At 54.8% G+C, this 24,350-nt stretch overlaps 1 protein-coding gene across 1 annotated transcript in view; it reads left to right on the forward strand.

Moving 5' to 3' along the window:
* The window catches only part of VAC14 (VAC14 component of PIKFYVE complex), a 63,891-nt gene that overhangs the window by 35,255 nt on the left and 4,286 nt on the right, over positions 1-24,350 (forward strand). Inside the window, exons 14-16 of the mRNA XM_065640858.1 lie at positions 6,613-6,745; positions 22,541-22,715; positions 23,437-23,555. Coding sequence (XP_065496930.1) covers positions 6,613-6,745; positions 22,541-22,715; positions 23,437-23,555 — 427 coding nt within the window. The remainder of the gene's footprint in view (positions 1-6,612; positions 6,746-22,540; positions 22,716-23,436; positions 23,556-24,350) is intronic.

A 24,350-nucleotide genomic window follows, 5' to 3' on the forward strand; every position in this document is an offset into this window, starting at 1 on the left:
TAGGCTGGCCTCTAAAAACACCGGGAGAGAGTCTGTAGGGTGCATGGGGTCTGCAAAAGGGAGGAAAGAAAAGCCGTCCCCTTGTCAGATGGCTTGGATTTGCTAAACTGGCAAGGGTAGAAGGGAAACCACTCCATACTCATCCTCTCCATGGAGGGCAAGGTGACAGCCGATGTCGCACCGTGGACTTCTTGCTCTTGAAGGAGCCGGTTTCCAACAGCTTTCCCAGGATCAGGAGTGCGACAGAACGGAGCAGAGGAGCCGAGCAAGCAAGAGAGGAGACCTGTTGCTCCTGCATGCTCTGAGCTTGGCACTCTGGTTTCTGATGGTCAGTGGCTCTGCCATCTTCTGCCCTATTGGCACGGAGCTGTGCAACAGGGTTGACTTTTCAAAACATTCTCCTGTCTCTTAGAGAGGGATAAGAAGAAATGGGTGATTTGTTTCTTCTTCTGGATGCTCTGCTACGACAGTGCTGGGATCCTGCAGAAAACCCCTGGAGAAACTATCCACACCAGAGCTACCACTCCCCTGGAGCACCTTCAGGTTTAGATTCCTCCTGAGACAGCTACAGTATGTGGCTGGTTGGAAAGGCTGGGGATTCCCGAATAAAAGCCAGGATTGCTGGTTTGTAGGGACTGGTGATGATGATGTAGATAAGATCACTTCTTGACAAACACCCTCTGTGTACTTTGCTGAGCTGCCTCTGTTTCCCCAAGGCACTGCAAGGGAATTGGAAAGTGGGGTGAATGAGATGAAAACAATTAAACTAGAAAAATGAATATTGGTGCAGAAACTGCCTGGCAGGCCTGTTTCTTCTCATTCCTGCTTGCAGGTTATCTTCCATGTGCCTCACCTTTCCATGCAGTAGCCTCAGTCTACCCTAAACTCGCCATCAAGCTTAACCGCTCCTGGTTTTGCAGCTCTGCTGGGGATCTTCTTCTCCTGTACGTTGTCTAAGCTATACCCTTGCTGCATTTTTACTTATTGATTTACCTTAACGGAGAAAAATGATCCAGTAGTGGACTGCTAACGTTCCTAGGCAACCCATCAGCATTATCATTGCTGCCTTCCTCCTAGGCAGGCACAAGCACAAACCCTGCATTGAGTGGGGGGAGCCGGAGGATCAGTGTATCAAAAGCCTCATTTGGCATCAGAATACATACCCCGGCCCATCTGGGTACCCCCTTTCTGGTGAGATGCTGAAGTCTCGGGAATTGCAAACTCAGAGCTCTTTAGCCAGGTAGGAAGCGTGCCTGGGTCTGGACAGCCCTGCAAAAGCAGCTGAGCACAGCCCGAGGCCATATGGTCCAGGATTTCGGTGGTTTTATTTCCTCAGCAGCATCCTGTGCTCCAGAGAGGGGAGAACAGCGGTTTTGAGAGCCCAGCTGAGCTGCCGACACGTTCGCATCTGTTTCCAGCTACGCCCTGCGCCGGGTTTTTAGGGGGGAGTGGCGGGGAGGATTTGCCTTTTTTACGGCTCTATTTTTATCCCGCTCCACGAGGCTTCTCCACCCCGTGTTTGCAAAAGCTAAAATTCAAAACATCCTGGGGAAAGCTGCCGCGGGGGCCGGGGGGGAGATGCCACGCAGATTCCCACGTCGCCGCCCGGGATTTCACTGAGCACCATCTGGCAGCGCCGACTCCCACGAGCCCCGCGCGGGTCGAAGGCTCCTGGACCAGCTCTGGCTGCCGCTGGGTTTATCCCAATTGCTCCCGGAGGAGCCGTGGGAGATCCTTCTCCGGCTGAGCTGGAAATGTGATGCCCCAAGGAAGGCACTGGGGTAGGAAGGATGCTCAGCCCCCACCAGCTCTTAGCTCACCCTCACTATATCCGAGCTGAAATTGCTTCAATTAGGGATTGTGGTAAATCATTTTAGCTAAACCGCCACAAATACCCCTGTGGATATTCTTTAACCAGCTTACCCAGCTTTAGCTTGCTTCAGAAAGGAATCAATTCTGGTCCAATCTTATTTAAATTTGGTTTAAATGGAGTTAAGCAAGTCCACACCAGTTTTAATTAAGACCAGTTTGAAACCAATTATGGTAAATTAGTGGAAGTTGCATTTTCTGCTAGGGTGAAGTTCCCCATCTTGCAGCTGAAAATCCAAGTTCATGTCAGACTCTGCCAGGGTCCCCAGGAGCAATTTGGGGACACCTTGGCCACCGTAGGTCTAGAGACAACTCAGCCCATCAAGCAGCCAGGCAGCCTGAATGTTCCAGGCTGCTATACAATATATATTTATAAGGGCCTTAATATGGATCCCTAATTGCCTGTCTCGGTTGATTTATAGGATGGCCACGTGAGCGATGGGAACAGTACGAACCGCCGGTGAGCACTTGGGGTGCACGGGGGGGCTTGGGCAGGCGTTCGCCGCGCTCCATTTGAGCTGTCACCCATGGGTGGGGGGGATGGACACTGCACTGGTTTAGGTGGTGCAAGAAGCACTTGTGTGCCTGGCTCTCCCCCAGGCTGCGAAGCTTGCCTCGGGAAAGGATTTGTCAGCCCAGCATCCTGGGATGCAGGAGGATGCTGCAGTCATTGAGAAGGGTCCAGGTTGCCTGGATGGTGTGGATTCATTTCAGCCACGGAGCTGCAATTTCCATGTGCCTTCGTAGCCTTTTTCTACTGATTCTTGTTTCACTGCTCTGATGTTTCTGTGGGCCCAAAATTCCTGTTTGTTCCCATTATAGCTGATATCCGGGCTGAGTTTCGTCATTCCTCTGAGCAGAGATCTTTCTTCTTCCAGCTCCCTCCTCTATGCTAGATTAAAAAAAAAAGGCAGCAGAGGCGTGACGTGCCACCAGCCCCGCTCCGGGTACGTTAACAGCTGATCTGGCAGGTTACGGATCTGCAAAGTCTCGCTTCAGGGAAACGGGGAGAGGTGCAAGCTTCAATTAATTAAGCCACAGTTTTCTTAACACTTCTCTCTGCTTGTCTCTCATGCTTCGTAGAAACACTTGACAAGCTGCTTCTATGGTTCTGTCGAGCCGGGGACGCCGTGGTGCCGAGCTGTAACCTGCGGGTTGACGAGCTGAGCTCCAGGCTATGCTGGGAAGGGTTACGCAATGGCAAACAAGGTGCCAGCCGCTTCCTAGACATCCCATAAATGCAGAACAAATGGGAAGTTTAGAGAATCAGGAGGTTTTGCAAGAGAAATGTTTTGCCTGCTTGGAAAAAGTATTGCCCTTTTAAACTCCAGCTGAGGTTTGGTTGAGCCTTTTGCAGCCTGGGAGGCTCCTACACGCTGGTTTCTCACCCCTAGTGTTACCCCTAGAGAGTACTGGCAAGGCTGGTCCAGCACGGCATGCTGTGGTGGAAACCTTCCTTAGGGACACGCAGATGTAGCTGCTGGACGCCGAGTGGGCAAGGGATGGAGAAATGATCCCTCTTGAGTTTGGTCTGGCTACTCCCGGAGGCAAAGGATGATGAAATTGTTCCCTGGGGTGTGCAGACCATCACATCACACTTTCCTCTCCTAAAACAACAGGGCTAAGACTTGTTTTTGCTGTCTGCATCTAAGTCCCTCCTTGCTCCCGGCTCCCTGACCCCAGCTGGGCAGGAGGGTCAGAGGTTCGGCAGCAAGTTGATGAAAGAAGGTGGCAGGACCGGAGGCTGGAGGTTGATCATCCTGCAGATCGCAGCTGGGACCTGATCTTTGAGGCCATTGGATGCTCAGCTGACCCACTGGGTCCTTTCAAGTCTCCAGCTGGAGATGCAGGAGATGCGGCAGCACCTCGGGAGTGCAGATCTGAGGCTGCTTCTGCCTGGTCTGTCTTGCACTGATGTTCCCAGCCGTGTGGCTCCTGGGCTGCTTCATATGCACGTCGCTGCTCCTGTTTCTTCCCTTGGGATGTATTTTGGGATCTGTCATGGTTTGGGCTTTGGTGGGAAGGCAGCTGAGGCTTTGCTGCACAGAGCAAATGCTGGGCAGGAGCTGCTGCCAACAGAGACAAGGGATCAGAGATGGATTTTGAGGTCTTGAAAAGGAAAAAACTCCGAGATCAGACCTTCCCCTGGCCAAGCTACAATGTTGGGGCGTTACTAGCTGGTGGGGATGAAGGTGTGATGTCCTGCCCACTCCTCGCTCTTGGGTTGCAGCACAGCTCTGGTTTGGCTGCCTCATCACTGCTGACAAAACAGACAAAAAAATATCACTTTTGCAGCTTTGAAAGATGGTTTCCACCTACTCTTCACCTCCCCTCCCCAGCCTGGGCACCAGACAGAAGACCAGGGCTTCCTTTTGAGGCTCTGCCGATGGTATAGGCTGGGAGACACAAGGCTGAGCCGTGGTGGGAAGGCAGAGCTGCTCCGTGTCACCTTGTCCAGACCGTGTCTCTTCTCAACCAGCTTTTGAGCTTTGCTGAGCAGCTGGAGTGACGACACAAGGGGCGCGACTGGATTTTCACGCCGGGTACCCCCTGCCTTCAAACAAACACACCTTTGTTTTGGAGCACATCGGCTCAGCTAGATCCTATTTCTTTTTTTTTTGCCCGGATCATCTTCCCTGCAGCTGAGGGGAAACACGATGCTACAGCAAACACTTGTGCTCTGGGAGATCCCTGCTTCAAAGCCTGGTTTGGGGTTTCGAATGCACCAAGGCAGGGTGGACACATGGTTCCAGCGGGCAGGAGACACTGAATTCTGGTGTGAATGACCTCGTATTTTATTTTCCTTTGTGTATGTTCTCTTGGATGCGAAAGCCAAGCCTGGGGCAGCTGCCCTGGCTGAGCCCATGTCTGCATCTCTGCGTATGACTGGGACAGGCAGGGTGGAAAACAGCCCAGTGGCTTTCCCATCAGCTTTCCTGGGCTTTGGCGGCTTGATTGCGTCTTTAATTGGCTGTTCCATGCTCTGCTGAGTCTCAGTAGAAGCAGACGACACACATAAATCAAACTCTTCAGGTTTCCTTCAGTGATCTGATGGAAATACTGGCTGTCCTCAGGATGGGGGGAATAACCTTGGGACACTCTTGTGTGCCGGCTTCCCTCCCTATTAGGGTTAGACATGAGCCTTCCGTAGGAGAAATTAAGGGAGAGAGATCCCCTTGTTGCAAAGCCACCTTTAAAACCTCTCTGCAAACATTTGCTTTGAGCACCATCCTGCTAAATAAACCATCTCCCCTGTAGTTTCACTGTGGGAAAAGCAATCTTTACCTGACAGCTCCCTGCACTTGGTGGGTTTGAAGGGGTATTTTTTCTGACGTTCTCTGTGTACCCTGAGCTGGGAGATGCCCCTTCGCCAGCCCTCCCTGGCTTACCTGCCCTGAAAATAGTCTCAGACCAAGATAGGACGTCTTAACAAGCGGTGAGAGCTGCTTGTGGCATAAGCCCATGCACCTTACACCCTGGAGCACCGTTTGCTGTTAAACGAGCAATAGGAGCCCATCGCAAGGGAATTTATGGCCCTAAGGGCTGCAGAGGGGGATGCTGGCTGCTTGGCAGAGGCTTCATCTCCGGGTGCCCTGCACGACAGGAGGGTGCAGAGCATCTCTTCCCCATGAGAAATCCCCAGCCTCAAGCAAAGTGCCTAAGGAGGAAACACAAAAGCTTTGCGTCCTGGAGGTGCATTGGGTCTGAGTGTGTCAGAGCGCATCTGGGCTCTCCTGAGCACCCTGTCTCTTCTGGCCATCTCTCCTCTCTCTGCTTTCACACCCTGCGCCTTCCCTCTGGCCAAGGCGCTTCCCACGCCCTTCTTGCCACTCTCATTAACTGTAATTTTCTGCCTTTGAGACTTATACATGTGATCTCTGACAGCTGCCGCCTCAAAACGAAGTCTTATTTGCCTTCTGAGCAGAAACCATGGCTGCTGCAGAAGCAGCGAGAGGGTTTGTGCCCCGACCCAGCAGGGATGCTCCAGCCTGGAGGGACCACTGCTCCTTCGTGCCAGTCTCCCTTCCCCACCCTTCAGCTGCTTTTCTTATAAACGGTTTTTGCAAACAGTGAACACCAAAAAAAAAAAAACAAACACAATTTTTGGTACAATCTCTAAGCTTGGAGCTCTGCTATGTTTTGACCAGTACTTTATGATGGCCCCGGGGCACATTGTACATGACACTGTTGCATCAAGTGGCTCCTGCTTGGGGGGAATCACGTCACCAAGTGTAAACCAGTGGCCGTGCAGTGACCCAGGGCTGAACATGTGTGTCTGCTGCTACGTGCGTGCTGGGCTCGGGGAATCCATGGCATGTGGGGCTGGATTAAAGGCTCTTCAACTCACCAGCAGTCTGTTTTTTGGGATAAGTGTACATGCTATATCCAAGGAGACAGGAATGCCTATTGATCTAGAGCCTTGGGCACCCTTCTGCTATCAACTACCGAGGCTGAGCTGCTCTGGGATGATCTCCTAAAAAGTCTGTTTCACCCCCATGTGCTGCATCAAGGGCTGGGGCCGCCACAAGACGCTTTCCCCTGGGATGGAGAGAGCTGCGGCAGGGCCGGCTCTGCGTGGACACGGCAGATGGGGTTATACGAGGCTTGGAAATCTTTTCATGCCCCAACCCTCCTCTGCTGAGTGCTGCGACTGTATTTTAGGTGTCTGCTCTCTGATTGAGACTGCTTGGCAGGAGGGCCCTGGCTGCTCTAATTTGCTCTCCTCTTCCCCTGCCTCCCCAGGTACGAAAGGCTTGGAGTGCTCGCCCTCCACCCCCACCATGAACTCCTACTTCTACAAGTTCATGATCAACCTGCTGAAGCGTTTCAGCAGCGAACGGAAACTTCTGGAGACCAGAGGCGCCTTCATCATCAGGTCAGAGCACCCCACCAGCCTCGCCGAAGCCCCTGAGCACCCTCAGGCAGGGTGGGATGGGGATGATGGGGTCAAGCAGCTCCCTCGGAGCCAAAACCATTTCTGCAAGCCTCCCTTGCTTGCCAGCAGAGCGAGAAACGGGACTTGCCTTTCACATGTTGAGGCACCATATTGCTCGTCCCATCCCCAGAGGCAAAGTAGTTCCTTATTAAATAGCGTTGTCAGAGCCCGTTTCATTACAGAACAACTAGACCAGCCAGACTACGAGGACAGGTTTGCGTTCAGGGTGCCAAGTCGAGCGAATCTTTCCACTTGGCTCAGTGAGATGCTTGCCCGGCAAAAGCCTCATCCTCCAAAGTCGTGTGTTTTGGTGCTTGGAGCTGGTGGGTTTTGCTTCAGCTTTTTAAGGAGCAGAGGCTGGAAAGCCAAGCATGGTCACAGCTGGCAGCGCATCACCCGTAATGTGATGAAATCTGGGGCAAGGGACACCAATTCATCAGCTCGCTGGGAAATAACGGGCTTAACAGTCGAGGCGGGGTGGAGAAATTGGTGAGGAGGTCGGTGGGAGGAAGGGGCAGGACCCTGGGCTTTCCTCCCTTGCTTTCAGGGAGGCGGCATCAAAATGAACGTGGGGAGAGCATGAAACCCAAACCCTGCTCCTGTGGGAGAGCACAGCTGCCTCTCCGGAGGCACAAGGTACTGATGGGGGGGTCACATCACTGCGACTGGAAAATAAAGTGTGCAGAGCTCTCAGAATCTGCTAAGCTGAGCCAGGTGTTGAGTTGTACCTGCTTGGGCAGCAGTTTGTGCCCAAGTGTTTGGGCAACCCTAGAGCGTTCTGAAAAGTTGTCACTGGATTCATCCCATGAGTGATGAACATCGAGGCGAAGCGTGGCAGGTTGCAAAAATGATGAAACGTGGGCAGGGCAGGGTTGCAGCCACTGTTTTCAGAGGTTTCCCCACACTTAGGTTGAGTTTTAACGTAATACATTACATTTCTCCCCCCCCAAAAAAAATCTAGTTGAGCGTATGGTTTTTTGCTCCTGACAGCAGTCTGGAAACGTTTGGTTTAATCATATGAGGATCTCAGAATAGGTCAGAGAAAATATCCCACTTGTCGCGTCCCCCCTGTTCTCCCTGGTCAGCACAGCCCCTGCTTTGAGCAGCCCTTGGCAGGCAGGCAGCCCGGTTCCTTGTTAAGGGAGCAGGACAATTAGAGCAATAGTGAGCTTGGGCAGGGTCCTAGTTAAAAGCTCTTCTGTATTGTGGCCTTCTCAAATTTTTCCCTCCGGCTCTGGCAGGATGAGCCTTGGCCTGCAAGGCAGTGGGGCCATCCTGCCAGGGCTTCTTACGGTGACTCATGCCCCAAAATATCCAGTAAAGCAAAAAAAAAAAAAAAAAGACTCTTTCAAGTCACATAGTGGCTCACGTGGGGTAGATGCAGGTCTGGAGCCCAAGGGGTGGTTCTGGAGGAGCGAGCCATGCCTTCGGGTACTAGTGGTTAACTCTGAAACCTACTGACGGTGGTCAAAGTGCTGGTGTTAACTACATCTGTTGCCTCCTGAAAAAGCAAAGTGGGAATAGAAGAGGAAAACTTTTACAGGACTCTTTAGAAAAGATTGATGTCTTGCTGTAGAGACCCAGTGAATGTGGGAGCCTTGTGGTGCTATTTTTAGCCGCTTCTCAAATTGAAGCCATATGTGCATTCCCACATTACATCCTTCCCCTGTCCACAACCCCGCTCAGCTGTTTTGCACAGCGGGGTGAGAAGCCAACCTCATGTTTGACTTGGGAGATGCTGGTGATGTTTCCTTCTGGGCTTGGAGAGCACGAGGGGGATGCTTGAGAGGCCGGGACGGTGTATGCTAAAGCGTGGTCCTCCCCCAGCACTGGCCCAAGCCCTTTGCTCCCCTTGTCCCCGTCATCTTCCCCTCCCCTCCGGGACCAGTGTTGCCCTTTCTGCTCCTGGCCAGCCCTGGAATGGCAAAGCAGGGAAGGAAAATAGACCTGTTAAGTTTAGGCAATGATTTCCAGCCGAAGGATGAGTGCTCAGGGGAAAGGGAAACAGGGGATGGATATTTTATTAAAGCACAGCGCAGCAATTTTCCCTGTCATGTTGCCAGTGGGCAAGTTCCAAGGTCCATGAGGTTAAGCGGAGGGTCTACGGTTAAAGGTAGTTTATTTTCTAACCCAGTTCAGGCCTGTTCGTTCCTAGTTTGCTGACTCCAAAAGGACTTTAGTCTCTCTGCTGGTATGTCTTCAGAGTCCCAGAGGCAGAGGTTACGGTACCTCGCATGGTTTGAGCAGAGATCTCTGCAGGAACCCATGGAGGTGGGACCGTCCCTTGCTCTGTAGGGACATGTGGTCCCGTGGAGAAGCACTCACAGCCCTTCTGGGCAGAGGTGGGGGCTGTGATGGGTGGTCGCACCGCCAGTGACCCCGGTCCCAACCTGGGTATCTTGAGGTGGTTTGCCAGAGAAGACAGAGTAGAAACACAAACTACCTTTAAAATAACGGGCAAACAGCTCTGAAAGCTTCTATTTGTAAGGAAGAACCCAAATCGTTTCCTCTCCGTTGTCCCATCTGGGCTGAGGGGTAACAAACACATCACCAGCACACGGTCCATCTGCTGGTGCATCCAAGAGGTGCCCTTCTTGGTCTGCCACCCCCCTGCCAGGATCCAGCGTGGCATCACCAGATCAAACCACAGCATGATGCCTGGTCCGTGTCACCGCCCCAGGGGACCTCAGGGAGGGAGAGCCCACAGCCACGGCGGAGCTCGCGATGGGGCTGGGCCCCAGCACGAGGAGAAGGGAAGGGAGTACCCAGGAAACGGCTCTTGGCTCTTCAAAGCTGCTTAGATACCTCCTGAATGCCTGGGAGAAGGATCCTCATTGTGAAGGGACATGCCAAGGGGGCTCCAGCAGTACAAATTGCCCAGAGTCTCACACTTTCCACCCCTCTCCCCTTGAGACACTGGAGAGGTGGCAAAACCACTCCCCTTGTCTCTTCCAAGGATTTTTTTGGCTTGGCATCAGTGTCCGGCATCGCAGCAGACGGGGGGTTCCTTTGAGGGTCGGCTTCTCTCGCCGTCACTTGTGACATTTTTAAGCTGGAAGCCAGGAAAGTTGTTCTGCCTTCAAAACTCAGAATTCAAAGCGCTGCCTTCTCCTTTCGAGCCAGGCATATTTGCACTCAAAGGTGGCTCCCAAAGGGCTGTGGGAGGCAGGAGCATCAGTGTTACCTCTCACCTTGATGAGCAGACCCGAGACCTTCCATCCTTCTCGCTAATTGGGATCTCTCTGCCCTAGCTGGCATGTGGCTGTCCTGGACTCAACAGGGCCCTTAAGCAAGAAGCAGATATTCCTATTCAGCTGTGCTGGCCTCCCGACGATGGCTTGGAGCAGCAGAAAAATGCGGTGGAGCTTCCAAAAGCATCACATGGCTCCTTGGAGCAGCACGGCTGTCCTCCGGGCAGGAACCCTGCGGGGGGAAAGCTGCTCGGATGGTCAGGAGGCAGGCAGCCGAGCAGCACCGAGCTTTTTCAGCTCACACCAAGATTTACAGACTGAATTTAATGCTTGCTTGTTGATACCAGCACTATGGGATGGGGGGATTAAGTGTGAGGCTAAGCCCTGCCCCATGGACATCAGGTTTGCTGCTCAGAGCATAGCTTGAGGACAGGGCTGACTGCCCTGGGAAAGAACCATCTTCTTCCTCCCTCCACAGGGCTGGTTGTACAGCCCCTATGCTGTTCTCGTCGTCTGTCTGAGCTTTGAGAGCTGGTTTAGCTCACTAAGCCGAGCCTAGCGCCAAAGCAGCTGGCTTTTTGCTGTTCTCTGAGATAGAGCAGCTTAGGCATTCGTGGCTGATGTACCTAGCCAGGACGAAAAATGAACCCTCCGGGGTACGGGATGTGCTCGAAGGGCTGGAGACATCCCTGTGCGTGTTGTGTGCAGAAGCTTTGAAGCTCAGGGCTTAACTTTTAAGACCAGAGAGGCCATTTTCTTGCCGAGCTGTGGCACCCTGGGGCGTGAGAGGACACCTGAGTCAGCACTTAGCAACCCCATGTGTAGGGTTTGTCTCAGCTTGTTTTGTAGAGCTGTTAAATACACCTCCCCACTGCCTGGCACCCCCTTACGGGGTGTTTTCTGAGGTTAAGCTGTGTGGAAAGGGGCCTGGGGTGAGTTTTCAGCCACATCCTGTGTGGTGCATGTTGCAGGGCTTGGCTGTTTGACATGAGGATGGTCCTTGGCTTTTTGGGGGATGCTTGAACCCCATGGAGGATGGCCAGGAGGGTGGGCTGGTTCTCCATCCGCTCTGTAAGATGTAGGCTGGATCAGATAAGGTTATTCAGCTAATTTATGGCATTAGCTGGGGAGCTGGAAAATCCCAAGTCTCGTGACAGAGCCACGGGTTTATGGCTCCTGCAGATGGGAAAAGTTCACCTGGCTGGAAATCCTGCTTTTTCCTTAAGATCTCAAAGTCAGGTGGGGATGAGGCCAGCGGAGAACTGGACGGTGAAGAGATTAGAGCTGGGGACAAACACCAACACAGCACATTGGGTGTGTGAAGGGCTTACCATGATGCCCTTGGTATGAGGCTGGGGTAGCCAATCCCCTCTTTTGGGGCAGGAGGGGACTTTTCTACCTCTGAGAGAGTCTGGGGCTGATTGTGCAACACTCTTTCTCCCCAAAAAGTCAGGAAAAAGAAGCAAAGTGGGTTTGAACCTGCTAGCAGGGATGGGAAATCAGAGAGGGGAGGGAGCAGAGGGCTGGGGCGTCCCACAGAGCGCAGACATCCGATGCTCTTGGCAGTCAGGCAGCAAGGAGCATGTTAAATCGCTTTTGCTCAGCTTGCCCAGCATTCCCAGGGGTCTAGGGGGGTGGGAAGGGAAGGGTGGCTGGCAGCATCCCAGTGGGGAGGGCTCTGGAAGGGAGTGGGATGGGGCTTTAGCCACAGGCTGGGATAGTGAGGGATGCACCGGGAATGCTGTACAGCTGGGAGGTGGCTGTTTTGGTGGTAAGGGGATGCTGAAGCCCCAGGATCATAGAATCGCAGAATAGTTTGTGTTGGAAGGGACCTTCAAAGCTCCCCCAGTGCCAGCCCTGCCATGAGCAGGGACATCTTCACCAGCTCAGGTTGCTCAGAGCCCCGTCCAGCCTGGCCTGGGATGTCTCCAGGGATGGGGCATCCACCACCTCTCTGGGCAACCTGGGCCAGTGTCTCACCACCCTCATCATGAAAAATTTCTTCCTCATGTCCAGCCTGAATCTCAACCTCTTTTAGTTTAAAACCATGACCCCTCATCCTGTTGTAACAGGCCCTGCTAAAAAGTCTCTCCCCATCCTTTTTATCAGCCCCTTTTAAGTATGGAAAGGCCGCAGTAAGGTCTCTCTGGAGCCTTCTCTTCTCCAGCTGAACACCCCAACTCTCTCAGCCTGTCCTCCCAGCAGAGCTGTTCCAGCCTCGGATCATTTCTGTGGCTCCTCTGGCCCCTCTCCAGCAGGTCCATGTCTGTCCTGTGCTGAGGACCCCAGAGCTGGACCAGCACTGCAGGGGGGTCTCACCAGAGTGGAGTAGAGCTGCAGAATCACCTTCTTCGACCAGGATGCCACCACCTGCAGTGATGCACTGTCCCCTGGCCCCATCCTGCACCCCCACTCTGTCCTTAACCTCATCCTTTCCTCCTGCCTCACTATGCCACCTCCCAGTCTATCACCTGCCCGTCGCCGGGTGATGCTCAAGAGCTGGGGCTGACCCAAATCCTCCTCTTCTCCCCAGCCTGGGTGCTCTTGGGCTCCCCTGGACACCAGGTTTGCTTGGCCAAACATCTCTATACCTCCCAATGAGCTGGATGCTCCCAGAGCTGGGATGCAGGAATCCCCTCCTGCTCCTCCTTCCTTTGCGTGTGCTGATGCCACAGGGCCCCCTCCAGCTCCAAACCTGTGCCCCAAAAATCCCTCCACCAGCAAGTGATTCAGGGCCCAGGGGACACACGTGTCACCTCTTCCTCTCTCCCACCCTCCGTACCGCTGCATTGCAGAACAAAACCTGCATTTGTTTTTGCGGGAGCTGTTCAGCTTGTATTCAGCAAAGTGCAAAACAAAAAAAAAAAAAAAAAAAATGCAGCCCCTTTGATAAACTGTGATATGAACTCGGGTAAAATCCAAACAGCTGTGAGCGCTACAAGGGAAGCTTCTGTGTCGGGAGGCAGCGAGCCTGCGAAAATACACTGCGCTGCCTGCCAGGATGCTCGCTGGCCGCCTGCCCTTCGGCTTAATGAACTGTGTGCTCTCCATCCCCCCAGCGCCTTGCAGAAAGGAAGAACCAGAGAAAGCTTTTTATTTTTTTTTCCACCCGTTTACAAAGCAGAAAGCAGGGCTCCCTCCCGCCCAAGCCCCCAGCCAGGCATGGGGTGGTGGAGCATCCGTGGCTTTTGTTCCCCCAAATCTCCTCTCCCCAGCTCTGCCTCCACCCAGCCATGGGAAACCCCGTGGCTGGAGATCCAGTGTGGCGTTTTAGTGTTGTGGGGACACCCAGGCTCTGCTTTTACGTGTCTCCCACTGCCTGAGCTGGGCACAGACTCCTCTCGGGCTTTAATGTGAATTTAGGACAGGAGCCACCAACCCCACTGTACCCCCAGTTCTCAAATCTCCTGTTTTACATCATGCAATGGCTCTGCAAGCCCCAGGAAGCATGTGCTTAATGAGGTTTTAATTCATCGGGGGTGTGGGGCTCTCCGATACCCTCCACAGCCCCACGGAGCAGGAGCTGGAGGGGGGAAAACCCAGTTTCCCCCAGGCTGGAGGTTGGATTTAGGGTCGCAAAGCACTGGGAGCCATCAGCAATGTGACCTGCGTGATGGAGGAACCTTGTTGCTCTAAGCGATGGGGTAGCAGGAGCTGGGCCAGCCCTTCCCTGGAAGGATGGGAGATGCCTCCGGTGAGCCATGGGGGCTGGAGGAGCCTGGGGGAGACCAGCTCTTTGTCCTATCCACCGAAGCTGCTCCAAGACCAGCCGTACACGGAGCTGCCTGGAAGGATTTAATGGATTTTCCTGTAGAAAAATGGGAACCACATGTGAGCGGCAGCGCCGGAGTGGGCTGGGACTAATTCAGGTCAGCGCGAGGGTGGAGGGGAGGAAGGGGAAGTGTGCGTAGGGGAGGAAAATCCTCCCAAAATGGCCAAGTTTCTTCAAAGGGCAGGTCACCAGAGGGGGTTATTTGCTCCTTCCCAGCAGGAGTGCTCTGGAAAAGCAGGCTGGGGAAGCGGGGAGCTGGGAAAAGGTGGGCTGGGCAGCGGGGAGAGGAGCCCACAGCTCCTCTGCTTGCTGACCATCCCTTCCCCAGAGCAGGGTTTCAGCACGAGCAGCTTCCAAGATGTTTCCCAGATTTTCCTTCCCCGGCTGATGGGGTGAGGAGCCTGTTTGTGGGGAGGTGACAGTGGGTACAGGTGAGGGGGGTGGTTTTACCCATCAGCTGCTAAATTAACCTGTCTGATCCCATCGGTTGAGGCTTGGGGGTTCTGATGGTGTTTTGTTCTCTTGCTCTGCAAATGTGACATCTCAGTTTATTCATCTCTGCGGAGTGAAAAGCCAGGACAAGGAGTCTGGGAGAGGCTGAATAACAGCGTTTTCCCTCCTTCTCTCTTACAGTAGATCTTGCCTGGGATTATCCCCAAGGCGCAGGGCATGCTCGGTTAAAAACCTCAAGGCAAGGCTGAGTGTTTTGCCTCCTGCTGCTCTCATCAAGGGATTTTTTTTTTTTTTTTCCATTCCTGGCTGCTTTCGAGCATCTCGCAGCCCATCGCTTTCCACCAGCGATGAGTGCACAACCCTCCCTCCTCACGGTTGCGGGCACAAGTGGCAGGCGGGCGAGGATGCTCCGGCGTGTCACACAGTCACACTTGGCTGCAGGTTTCCGTCAAAGGTGGATGCTCGAGGCTGGACGCTGCCCCGGGAAGCGCTCTGCCCAGCTGCAGGCTCCACAGCTGCCCCCCCTGGGTCCTGCCCTGCAGGGAGAAACACAACTTGTCCTTACCAGGGGGATGCAAAAGCTCATCCACCTCTAGCCTGCTCCTCAGCCACGCTTTTAGGAGTGAAAGCACTTCTATTTCTTTATGTTAAAGCAAAGCGATGGGGAGGGAAGGGGAAGGGCGAGCACAGGGACTGTGGCTCCCATCTCTCTGCAAGCCGTGCACGCCCCAAACCGGATCAGCCTCTCCCAGCTCCTGTTGTCACAGCTTTGCGCCCGCTCCTTTAACCTATTTTATTTGCAGCAAAGAGAAATTATAGGGGGGAGAAATAAGGCGCTTGTCAGTTTTCTTGAAAATTAGGCCACAGCTGTCAGCCAGAAAGGGAAGCGTACATCTCCAAGGAAGGATCTGCTGCTGCTTTACGCATCTCCCCCCCTCCTCAGCCAGCCTCTACCCTTCTTCCCCTTCGAAATCGAGGATGCTTGCCTGAAAACATAGCTCTTCAGTGTCATTCCTGCTCTGGGGTCAGGCTCTGGGGGGCTCGGTTGGACGTGAGTCGTGTCCCTCAGCTGGGGAGGTGGGCTGGAGCCAGGCACATGCTGCGACACTGCTGCCTGTGCCTCCTGCCTGGGGCTCCAGACTCCTTTCCTTTTGGCTGTCGAGTCATCGGCAGGTTTAAAAGTCAGAGAAGTCGCGTCTCAGGGCATTATTTTTCTTGGTTTCCTGGAGGGTTCTGGGGAGGACAGCTGTCTGCTGTAGGTGCTCAGATGTTCCTAGAGCGTCCTGTAAGCTTTGCAGGCCATCGATGCCCTCACACTTGCAGGCAGAAGAGCTTTATCCATGCGTCACTGTAAGGTTTCCTCAAGGAAACTTGTGGGACACACTAACTTGGGTGGGTGAAGGCTGGTGCTGGATGTGGGCTTGCCCTTGGAGGAGCTGTCACATTCATCTGTGTTATGTGTGAGACTTGGGCAATGCCTTGGGTTGAATGGACCATTTAGTTTCCAAATTGAGGTGCCTTTTAGCTTCTGGCCTATCCCAGAGGATATTAGCAGTTCGTCATCTTCTGTGCTGTAGGTGATCAGAAGAAACTGAAAAAGTTTGAAGAAACTTCTTCTGAAGAAACTCTTTGTTCTCCTTGGTACAGTCTTGTTCCCCCCCCACCCAGTTTGGCCTGGAACTGTGGGGACTTCACTGATAAGTGCCTGGAGGTGTTGGATATGTGCTTTATAAACCAAAGGGGACCTCTTCCAAGGGCGCTGTTTTCCAGGCAGCCAATGTCCGGGGTGGGGACAAAGCTGGATTCATCACAAGTCAAGGTGGACATGCCCAGGAGGTGACTTCCCAGTGGGGAAGCCATCCTGCCAGCCGGGACAGGGACCTCCCGCTGGTCCCAGTGTCCGAAGGGGAATATCACGAGGAGCAGAAGCCGCGGGCTGAGGCTCTGCAGGACTGAAATGCTGTTCTGGTCTGAAATACTCACGAAGGTTTGTGCTGCAGGAAAGGAGGCGCCGTGCTTCTCTCAGGGATCCCCCTCATTGCTCTAGGGGTCCCTGGGGATGCCTGGAGAGCACCTTAGGGCTGAGACAGCCCTGGCCCAGTGCCAGGCTGGCACCACGGCTCCTTCAGCAGTTGTCACGCTGGCGGCTTCTGCCGAGCAGACGTTCCGTGGGAGGGTTTTCTTGTTTGCAGTGAAACACTCTGCACCTTTCCCTTTTCAAGCAAAGGCATCGCAGGGCTTGTCTCCAGCTTCCCGAGATCCACACATCTCCCCAGATCCACCTATGTCTGGTCTGTGGCTTTCACTGAGTTTCCTGGGGGAACTTGATAACCATCACAAGAAACTGGGCCTGGTGAGGTTGAAAAGAAAGTTCAGGCTTTGTCACATGTTAAACTAGGTCTCCCCAAAAGGGCCTCATCCTTCCTGCTGATGGGCTCCCTTTGATCCAATACTCCTGTTCCTGGTGTCTCAAAGAGCAAGACCTGAATGTCAGGACATGGAGAAGAGTCCAAAAGCCACGTAAAGAAGGAGACATGAGTCCTGCTTTTGCTAACGTTTTCTTCCTGCTCGAGCAGGCTCTTTGCTCACCTGGGGCGAGCTGTGACAGCTCCCAGCTCCAAAGCTGCCCTTCCCAGGACTTGTCTATGCTCTCCGGGGCTTTCGTTGGCCAAGTTGCACTTTATGGTTTCCCATGTCCAGCCAATGCTGATGCTCCACCATGTACCTCACTCCGTCTCGGTGTCTGCAAGCCCATCCCCAGGAGAAAGACCCCAACTGGGTTCTGTCTGTCTCTTTACAAGGACCTGAGCTTGTTAGGGAAAAGTGCCAGCAGAGGCTTTGAGATGGGAACGGGTGGCTGGAAGAGAGTGGGGGGGCAGAGCGTCCCTCTGCCTCCTCCAGAAGGACCCCCCACTTCTCCTAAACTTCCCAAACCCTTCCCAATCCCTTATATTAAACGCTATGGATTTTGAAAGAGGGAGCTGTCAGGGTTGCCATGGTTTCCCTTGCCCAGAGGAGCACGCTCCGGAGGCAGGATTCAGCAAAGTGGAGGGGAGAAAAATGGAGGACTGGGATTTTCTTCGCCGCTGTGGTGGGGAACGGCAGGGAAATGGCATCCTTCTGCTTTCCCCGCTCTCTCCTCACTCTCTCATCCATCCTAATTTTATCTGTGCTTCCTCTGCAAATTCCTAAAGGATCCCAGCTGCTGGGCTGGGCCGGGGATGCCGCTTTTCCCGGCAGTAGGATTTCGGGGGGACAGGGATGGGCATTGCAGGGGCTGCAGGTCCCCTGGGCAGGTGGTTCCAGCTGGAGCATCTCGCAGGGAGGAAGGGTGGTGGAAAAAAGCCTTGGGGAGGAGAAGGGAAGGGAGCAGAGGAAGAGGAGGGTGGAGAGGAAGGTCAGAGTGGCTCTGCCCTCCTCGCAGCCGCAGGCGAGGCGATGATCCGGCCCTGTGAGCCAAAAAGCAGGGCAGAGCCCCCGGGAGCATCGCTCCCCCCTGACCTTTTCTGGCTCCTTCCCCAGCTCCGGCTCTGTCCCAGTTGCTGGAAGTGGAACGAGGCACAATTCTCTCCCTGCTGGGGCCCCGTGTCTGCTCAGAGCTAATAAAGCAAATCGCTGGTGTTTAATGAAGAAGCACCTGCTTAATTGAGGGCAGCGGGACGGTGCTCAGCTTGGCCAGGCGATGGGAGGGGGCCAGCAGTGCTTCCCTCTTGGCGCTCCCCACAGGTCCCAGTGGAGGGCTCGGTCTCTCCATCTGCAGTGGGGCTGGATTTCATCTTTTTTTTTCTTTAACTTTATGGAAAACCAGACTTTCACCCCCTTTGACCAAGCACTAGGCTGCCCCGACCCTTTGCCGCCCCATGTTCTGCGTGGTGGCTCGGGGCTGAAGTGGTTAAAGGGGCGAGCGGATGGGATGGGAGCTCCGACAGCTCCCTGCAAGGGTGATGTTTAGATTAGCCGGGTTTCCAGGCATCATCATCGTGCTGTCAAAGCAAGAGAGCGGGGAGGGACGCCTAGGCCTGCCCTTAATTGGAGATGTGGCTCTGAAGCCGCCCCATCGCTCTGACGTCCGCGGGCTCCGGCACGCTGCCCCCCAGCAGCTCCCTGCCCCGAGGCTTTCAGCTTGTCCCTGTACATGGCCACCCCATCCCACCCCACCGATCGTTAACGTGATGGGAATTAGTTGCGATAGACATTGCTGTGCGGGCGACTCAGTGGCCACCGGATCGGGGTGGGATATGTGGTGCTTGCTGGGGTGCAGATGGGGGACGTGGAGGGGCCCTGGGGTGGCACGGGGATGCACGGATGGTGGTGACCTCTCTGGCTCTTCCCTTGGTCAGCATCATCTTGCGGAGGGGTCCTTTAGGCTGGGGAGAGGGCAGGGTCCTCTCCCCACGGCCAGGGCTGGAGGTGACCCGCTGGGTCCCTGGGGAGCCCCACCGTGACCTGGCCCCATCCGAGGCAAAGGGCAGGGGGGGTTTCCCCTGTCACCACGCTGCAGACAGGCGCTGCCTCCCATCTGCCCACAGCCGCCTTCCTTGGCGGTGTTGGAAAGGCTTGAATAACCCTTTTAATTTAAGGAGTTAAATTTTAATGGCCTAAATACCACACTTCATTATCGCTGCCGTGTGCCTGCGCCGAGGGCTGCCTGACATCTCAGCGATGCGGTGATGTTCGGCGCTGCTGCTTCCCCGGGGATGCTGCTCCTTCCCCTCCTCTCCCACACTGGGAGGTGTTCGGGGACTTGCCGGGTCTCCATGGGCAAGGGGATGCACATGTCACCCAGGGGGATACAGGAGAGCCCCAGGGACAGGCGTTTCACTGGGATGATGTTTTGGGAGGGATTAGCCAGCTCCTTCATCACATCAGAGTGGGGGCAGGTGGATGGATGAGTGAGCCCCAGCCAGACCCCTTAGTAACTGGGGGTTTAAGTCTTACAGCTGAGCTCTATGTACATGTATTTATGGGGTGTGTATCTCAGGGGGTGTATATATCTGAGATATATATATTTATAGAATCATAGAATAGTTTGAGTTGGAAAGACCTTCAAAGCTCATCCAGTGCCACCCCTGCCATGAGCAGGGACATCTGCACCAGCTCAGGTTGCTCAGAGCCCCGTCCAGCCCGGCCTGGGATGTCTCCAGGGATGGGGCATCCACCCCCTCTCTGGGCAATCTGGGCCAGTGTTTCACCACCCTCAGTGTAAAACATTTCTTCCTTATGTCCAGCCTGAATCTCCCCTCCTTTAGTTTAAAACCATCACCCCTTGTCCTGTCACAACAGGCCCTGCTAAAAAGTCTGTCGCCATCTTTCTTATTGGTCCCTTTTCAGTACTGAAAGGCCACAATAAGATCTATAGAATCATAGAATAAGGTCTACAAAAGCATGGATGTATATGTATATACATTTATGGGGTATATATGTCTAGGGTGTATATCTCTAGGGTATGTCTCCTGCTCGCTGTCTCCTGTGCCCCGTCCCCTTCCACAGCCGCCACTCCTGCATCTCGGCTGCTGTCTGGGTAGTTTGAAGCCACCTGTCCCCTGTGTGGCCCCGTCCCCTGCCTCCTCCCAGCCAGCCTCGCGTTCCCCTCGTGCCATCGAAGCCTCTTGGGGGATCAGCTGCGGGGGACCCTCCCGCCCCACTGGCAGCCGCCCGGTGCTGGCGGTTGGGCTCAGCTGCTGGCTGCTGTCACAGAGGCCAGCAGCTGCATGGCCGGCCAGTTGTCCCCTCCTTTTGGGATCAGTTCTGAGCTTTGATGTGGAGTTTGGGGTCTCTGGATGCATTGGGACAAGCTGCTGAGCACTGGCAAACTCGTTCTGCTGGTGGTTCCCAGAGAGCCCCTGCCTGGGGGCAGCTGGAGGGGGTAGGCACCCTGATGGGGCAGCATCCCCGGGGGGTGACTTGGCTTCGAAGCGGAGGGACAGGCTCTGCACAGCTGCTCCATTAACACCCCGACGGTTTCCAGTTTCCAAGTGCCACCAAACAGAGGGGGAGCAAACCCGACCTTGCCCTGCTAATCAAAACCAGGCCTGAAATTAGAAAGCAGCTCGCGTTCAGCCCCCTGCTCGCCGGGAACGCGGCGTCAGGCAGCCAAATGTCAGAGCTCCTATTTCTGGAAAGCCAGAGCCCTCCTTTTCCACTGAGGAGCGTCGGAGGGAGAACCCAACCAGCATCTTTGCTATGGGAGGATGAGGGCAGCCCCGGAGGTCACTGAATTGCCCTTGACGCTCATTGGCACAATTTTTTGGTTTGTCTGAGTTGTTCGAGCTCTTTTTATAGCCTTTCTACCTGGAAGGTGTCAAACACCGGTTCCTCGCCAGCCCCAAGCGGCTGGGGACGGTGCAGCAGGTCCCCGGCTGTACCGGCACACCAGGCACTTTGGAATGGGGATAAAACTCTCCCAGGTGTTTCTCCTTGGAGGACTTATCCCCTTTTTGGGGACAGTAAATCATCCCACTTCATGGTCTGAGTGCCTGGTGCCCACTCCAGCACGGCTGCTGGAGACAACCCAGCAAGGATGGGGCATCCAGTTATCCCCTCTTACTGGGAAAGGGTAGGACGGAGCCAGGTCGCTCCTGGGGACCTGCCCAGGCTGGGTTTGCTTTGCCGCAGCTGGCGATGACCGGATCCTGCCTGCAATGCTGAGCTATTGATTTGCTTTTGGCTCCATCAGGCTGGACTAAAAGCTTCTCCCTTCCCCTTCTCTCCCTCGATGCTTCGCTTTCCCATCGCTCTCCCTCCTCCAACCAGCCCGTGTCCAAGCAGTGAGAAATCGGGGAAGCGTTTTCATCCCCATGAATGCAGCCGGTTACGTAAGAATAATTGGGATAAATGAGCTTATTTATCCCGGCCCGTTCCATTTTAATGGGGTCCAGGGCGATCGCCGGGTTGGGTTACGTAAAAGCCCACACAGAGCATCTCATTGTCCGGTGATGGCCACGCGGGATGCGGGATGGAGAGGAACCGGGGCTGGGTGAGGAGGGGATGGGTTGTTTGGCAGGACCGGGAGGTGGGAGGAAAATGGGGGGTTTCTTCCTCCATGTGTTGGGGAGGGAAAAACATGTTTCTTCCTTCCTTGTCTACTTCCTGTGCCCCTAAAACACCAGGCTTTAGATTATGGTCTGTGGTGTCTCTCTGTAGCTGTATTGTCTTCCGACAGTCCTTCCCCGCAAGGACAGGAGCTAGAAATTCGCGTCCTTCCTCACCCCAGGAGGTGTAAAGGTGACCCCAGGCGGGGTTCAGGTGTGTCTCCCACCTCCCGGCCAAACCAAGACCCACGAAGTAGCTAGTGAATGCTTCCCACCCAGCCACCCAAATGGGTGCTCCTTGTTTTGCCTCCTAAACCCTTCTGAGATGCCTCCAGGGAGGGAATTGTTTGCCAGCTGAGATTATTTGGTGAGGAACAGTGCTTGGGGGAAAGCAGAGATGTTCTGGGGGATGCCAGCATCTCCCTTGGTGCTGAGGTTCCCTGTCAGCCCATGGGGAAGACGTGGGGACCTGTGGAGGATCCCCATTTCAGGAGAATCTGTGGATGCTGGGGAGCTGGGTGGGCTCCCTGGGGTCCCCCCAATGTGGACACCAGACTGCTGAGTCAGCGCTGGGCAGCGTTTCAGATGTCCTCAGACAAACTGCCCAAGAAGGCAGGAGCCTGGAGAAAAACAGGAAATCCCCAAATCCAAACAAACATGGAAGAAAAAAAAAAAAAAAAGTTTTTGTTTTCTGGTCTACAATGTTGAAAACCTTGAGAACGCCCCAAGGTTTGTTAAGCAGAACATTCCTGCGGTGACCCTCCAGGCCCGGCCAGGCGGATCAGCACGGGCTGTGGCGCCGGCTGTGCCGTATTTTGGGGAGAGCTCTGCCAGCGGGGTGTCCAGCGGAGCAGGGGCATATTGCAGCTTCACTGGCCAGCGCTCAGGAGTATACCAGTATACAGGTATACTGGTCTAACTGGGCCATCACATACAATCTGTAACTGCAATGCAGTTGTCCGGGTGGAAAGCAATGCTGAAACCTACCGAGGGAGGTGAGGTGGAGCTCGAGGGCACCAGGGAAGTCCCAGAGCAGCATGACTGAGGATGTCTCTTAGCCCAGCTACATTATTTGGCCTTGCCCTGATATGAATAGCTGCACCCTCCAAATGCAAACCCTGGTGTTGCCTCACAACAGCTCCTTTCTGGTGCCACCATGCTCGCCTGACCTCTAGTGCACCCGTGTCTCTCATCCCTCGTCCTCTCCGCAGGAAAGGGGTGATGTGCAGGCTCGAGTCAGGGTCTCAGCTGTGCTTATTAATCATCCTCCCCCCTGGTTTTTATCCAGGCAGCTTTGTCTACTTCTGAACGCAGAGAACATCTTCCATTCTATGGCGGACATACTGCTTCGGGAAGAGGATCTCAAGTTCGCCTCTACCATGGTCCACACCCTGAACACCATCCTGCTGACATCCTCTGAGCTCTTCCAGCTGAGGAACCAACTGAAGGACCTGAGGACCCCGGTATGGGCAGCAGGAGCAGGCTCAGCTCCTGCAGAGGATGTAATGGGGGTGGTAGGGACCTGGGAGCCACCTGGGGACACGTCTTGCTGCTCAGTCCCCACCTGGTAGGTCCCAGGGCTGGCACTTGAGTATGTGGGGTGGCCCTTTCATTCCTCCTCTCTTCAGGAGTTGAGGGGGGCTTGGAGGACATGCCCAATTCTTGGTTTTCTCCCCCAGAGTGGGAACAGGCTGCCCAAGCCCTCGAGCAGCTGCCACCTCCCTCCACCCTGACACAGGCCAGAGGACAGGTGACAGCAGGAGCAGAGACCCCTGGTCCCTCAGCTGTCCCTGCCGGGAATGCGCCCACAGGGTTTGCCGAGCAGCTGCGACCAGCACTGGCAACACCCAAGCAAGGCGAGGAGATAGAGGAAAACTTCTCCTCATGTGGAAGGCCAGCGATACAGTGGTGTCCCCTGGGCTGGGTCAGCCACCGTCCTCCAGCCCCTCATCCTGCGGTGGATGCAGCATCCCCCAGGGCCACCCCAAAACCCACCTGGCCTCCATCTCCCAAGGCCAATGGGCTCACATCAGAGCCAGGCTGCCGTGGTGGCTCCACAAATGTCCCTTCGTGTCTTGGTGGCACTTGCCAGCCTGGTGGGTTGGTGTCGGGCACCTGGGGCTCTCGGTGCCATGTCCTTGCTCCTGCTGGTGACCCGACCCTGATGGCTCCCTCTTTCCCCAGGAAAGCCGTAACCTCTTCTGCTGCCTGTACCGGTCCTGGTGTCACAACCCCGTGACAACCGTGTCCCTCTGCTTCCTTACCCAGAACTACAAGCACGCCTACGACCTCATCCAGAAATTGTATCCTTTGGGGGTTTTCTGCAAGGCCTGTGGCTGGGCTGGTCCCTGGTCCCCCGGTGGCCACTGAGGTCACCCTACAGGCCAGCCCAACCTCCTGCCTGCAGCCCATCATTACCGGGGTGGTGTCCCCACCATGAGAGGGCAGGGCAGGCTGTGCTGGCTGTGCGCCAGCTCCCTTCCCCTTGTGTTGTCCTTGTTTTTTTGTGGTGTTAAAAGAGGAAAGCGTGCGCTGGCTGAGCCCTGACCTTCCCCTGCCTGGCAGGGGAGGCTCATCAGCATCCTCTTCCTCCCAGGAAAACGAAGGCTTTGGCCTCCTGGCCTGATGAGGAGCAGGCAGCACCCTGCACCATGTGGTTCCTGGTGAGCTCACCATGTGCCTGCAGCAGAATTATTTTCATGTGCCGGCAAATGCCGAGCCTCCCTGAGCAGCTTTCCATATGAAGAGGCTTAATAACGCACATGGATTCCCTTCCCAATGCGCACCGGCATTTCTCCTGGGGAATAGGAACACTCGGCATTGCCTCCACACCATCGTAGAATTAGAATCGTAGGATAGTTTGGGTTGGAAGGGACCTTCAAAGCTCCCCCAGTGCCAGCCCTGCCATGAGCAGGGACATCTTCACCAGCTCAGGTTGCTCAGAGCCCCGTCCAGCCTGGCCTGGGATGTCTCCGGGGATGGGGCATCCACCACCTCTCTGGGCAACCTGGGCCAGTGTGTCACCACCCTCACTGTAAAAAATTTCTTCCTCGTCTCTATCCTGAATCTCCCCTCTTTTAGTTTAAAAAGGGGCCTAT

This window comes from Caloenas nicobarica, chromosome 9 (genome assembly GCF_036013445.1).
Source record: "Caloenas nicobarica isolate bCalNic1 chromosome 9, bCalNic1.hap1, whole genome shotgun sequence".
Lineage (NCBI taxonomy): Eukaryota > Metazoa > Chordata > Aves > Columbiformes > Columbidae > Caloenas > Caloenas nicobarica.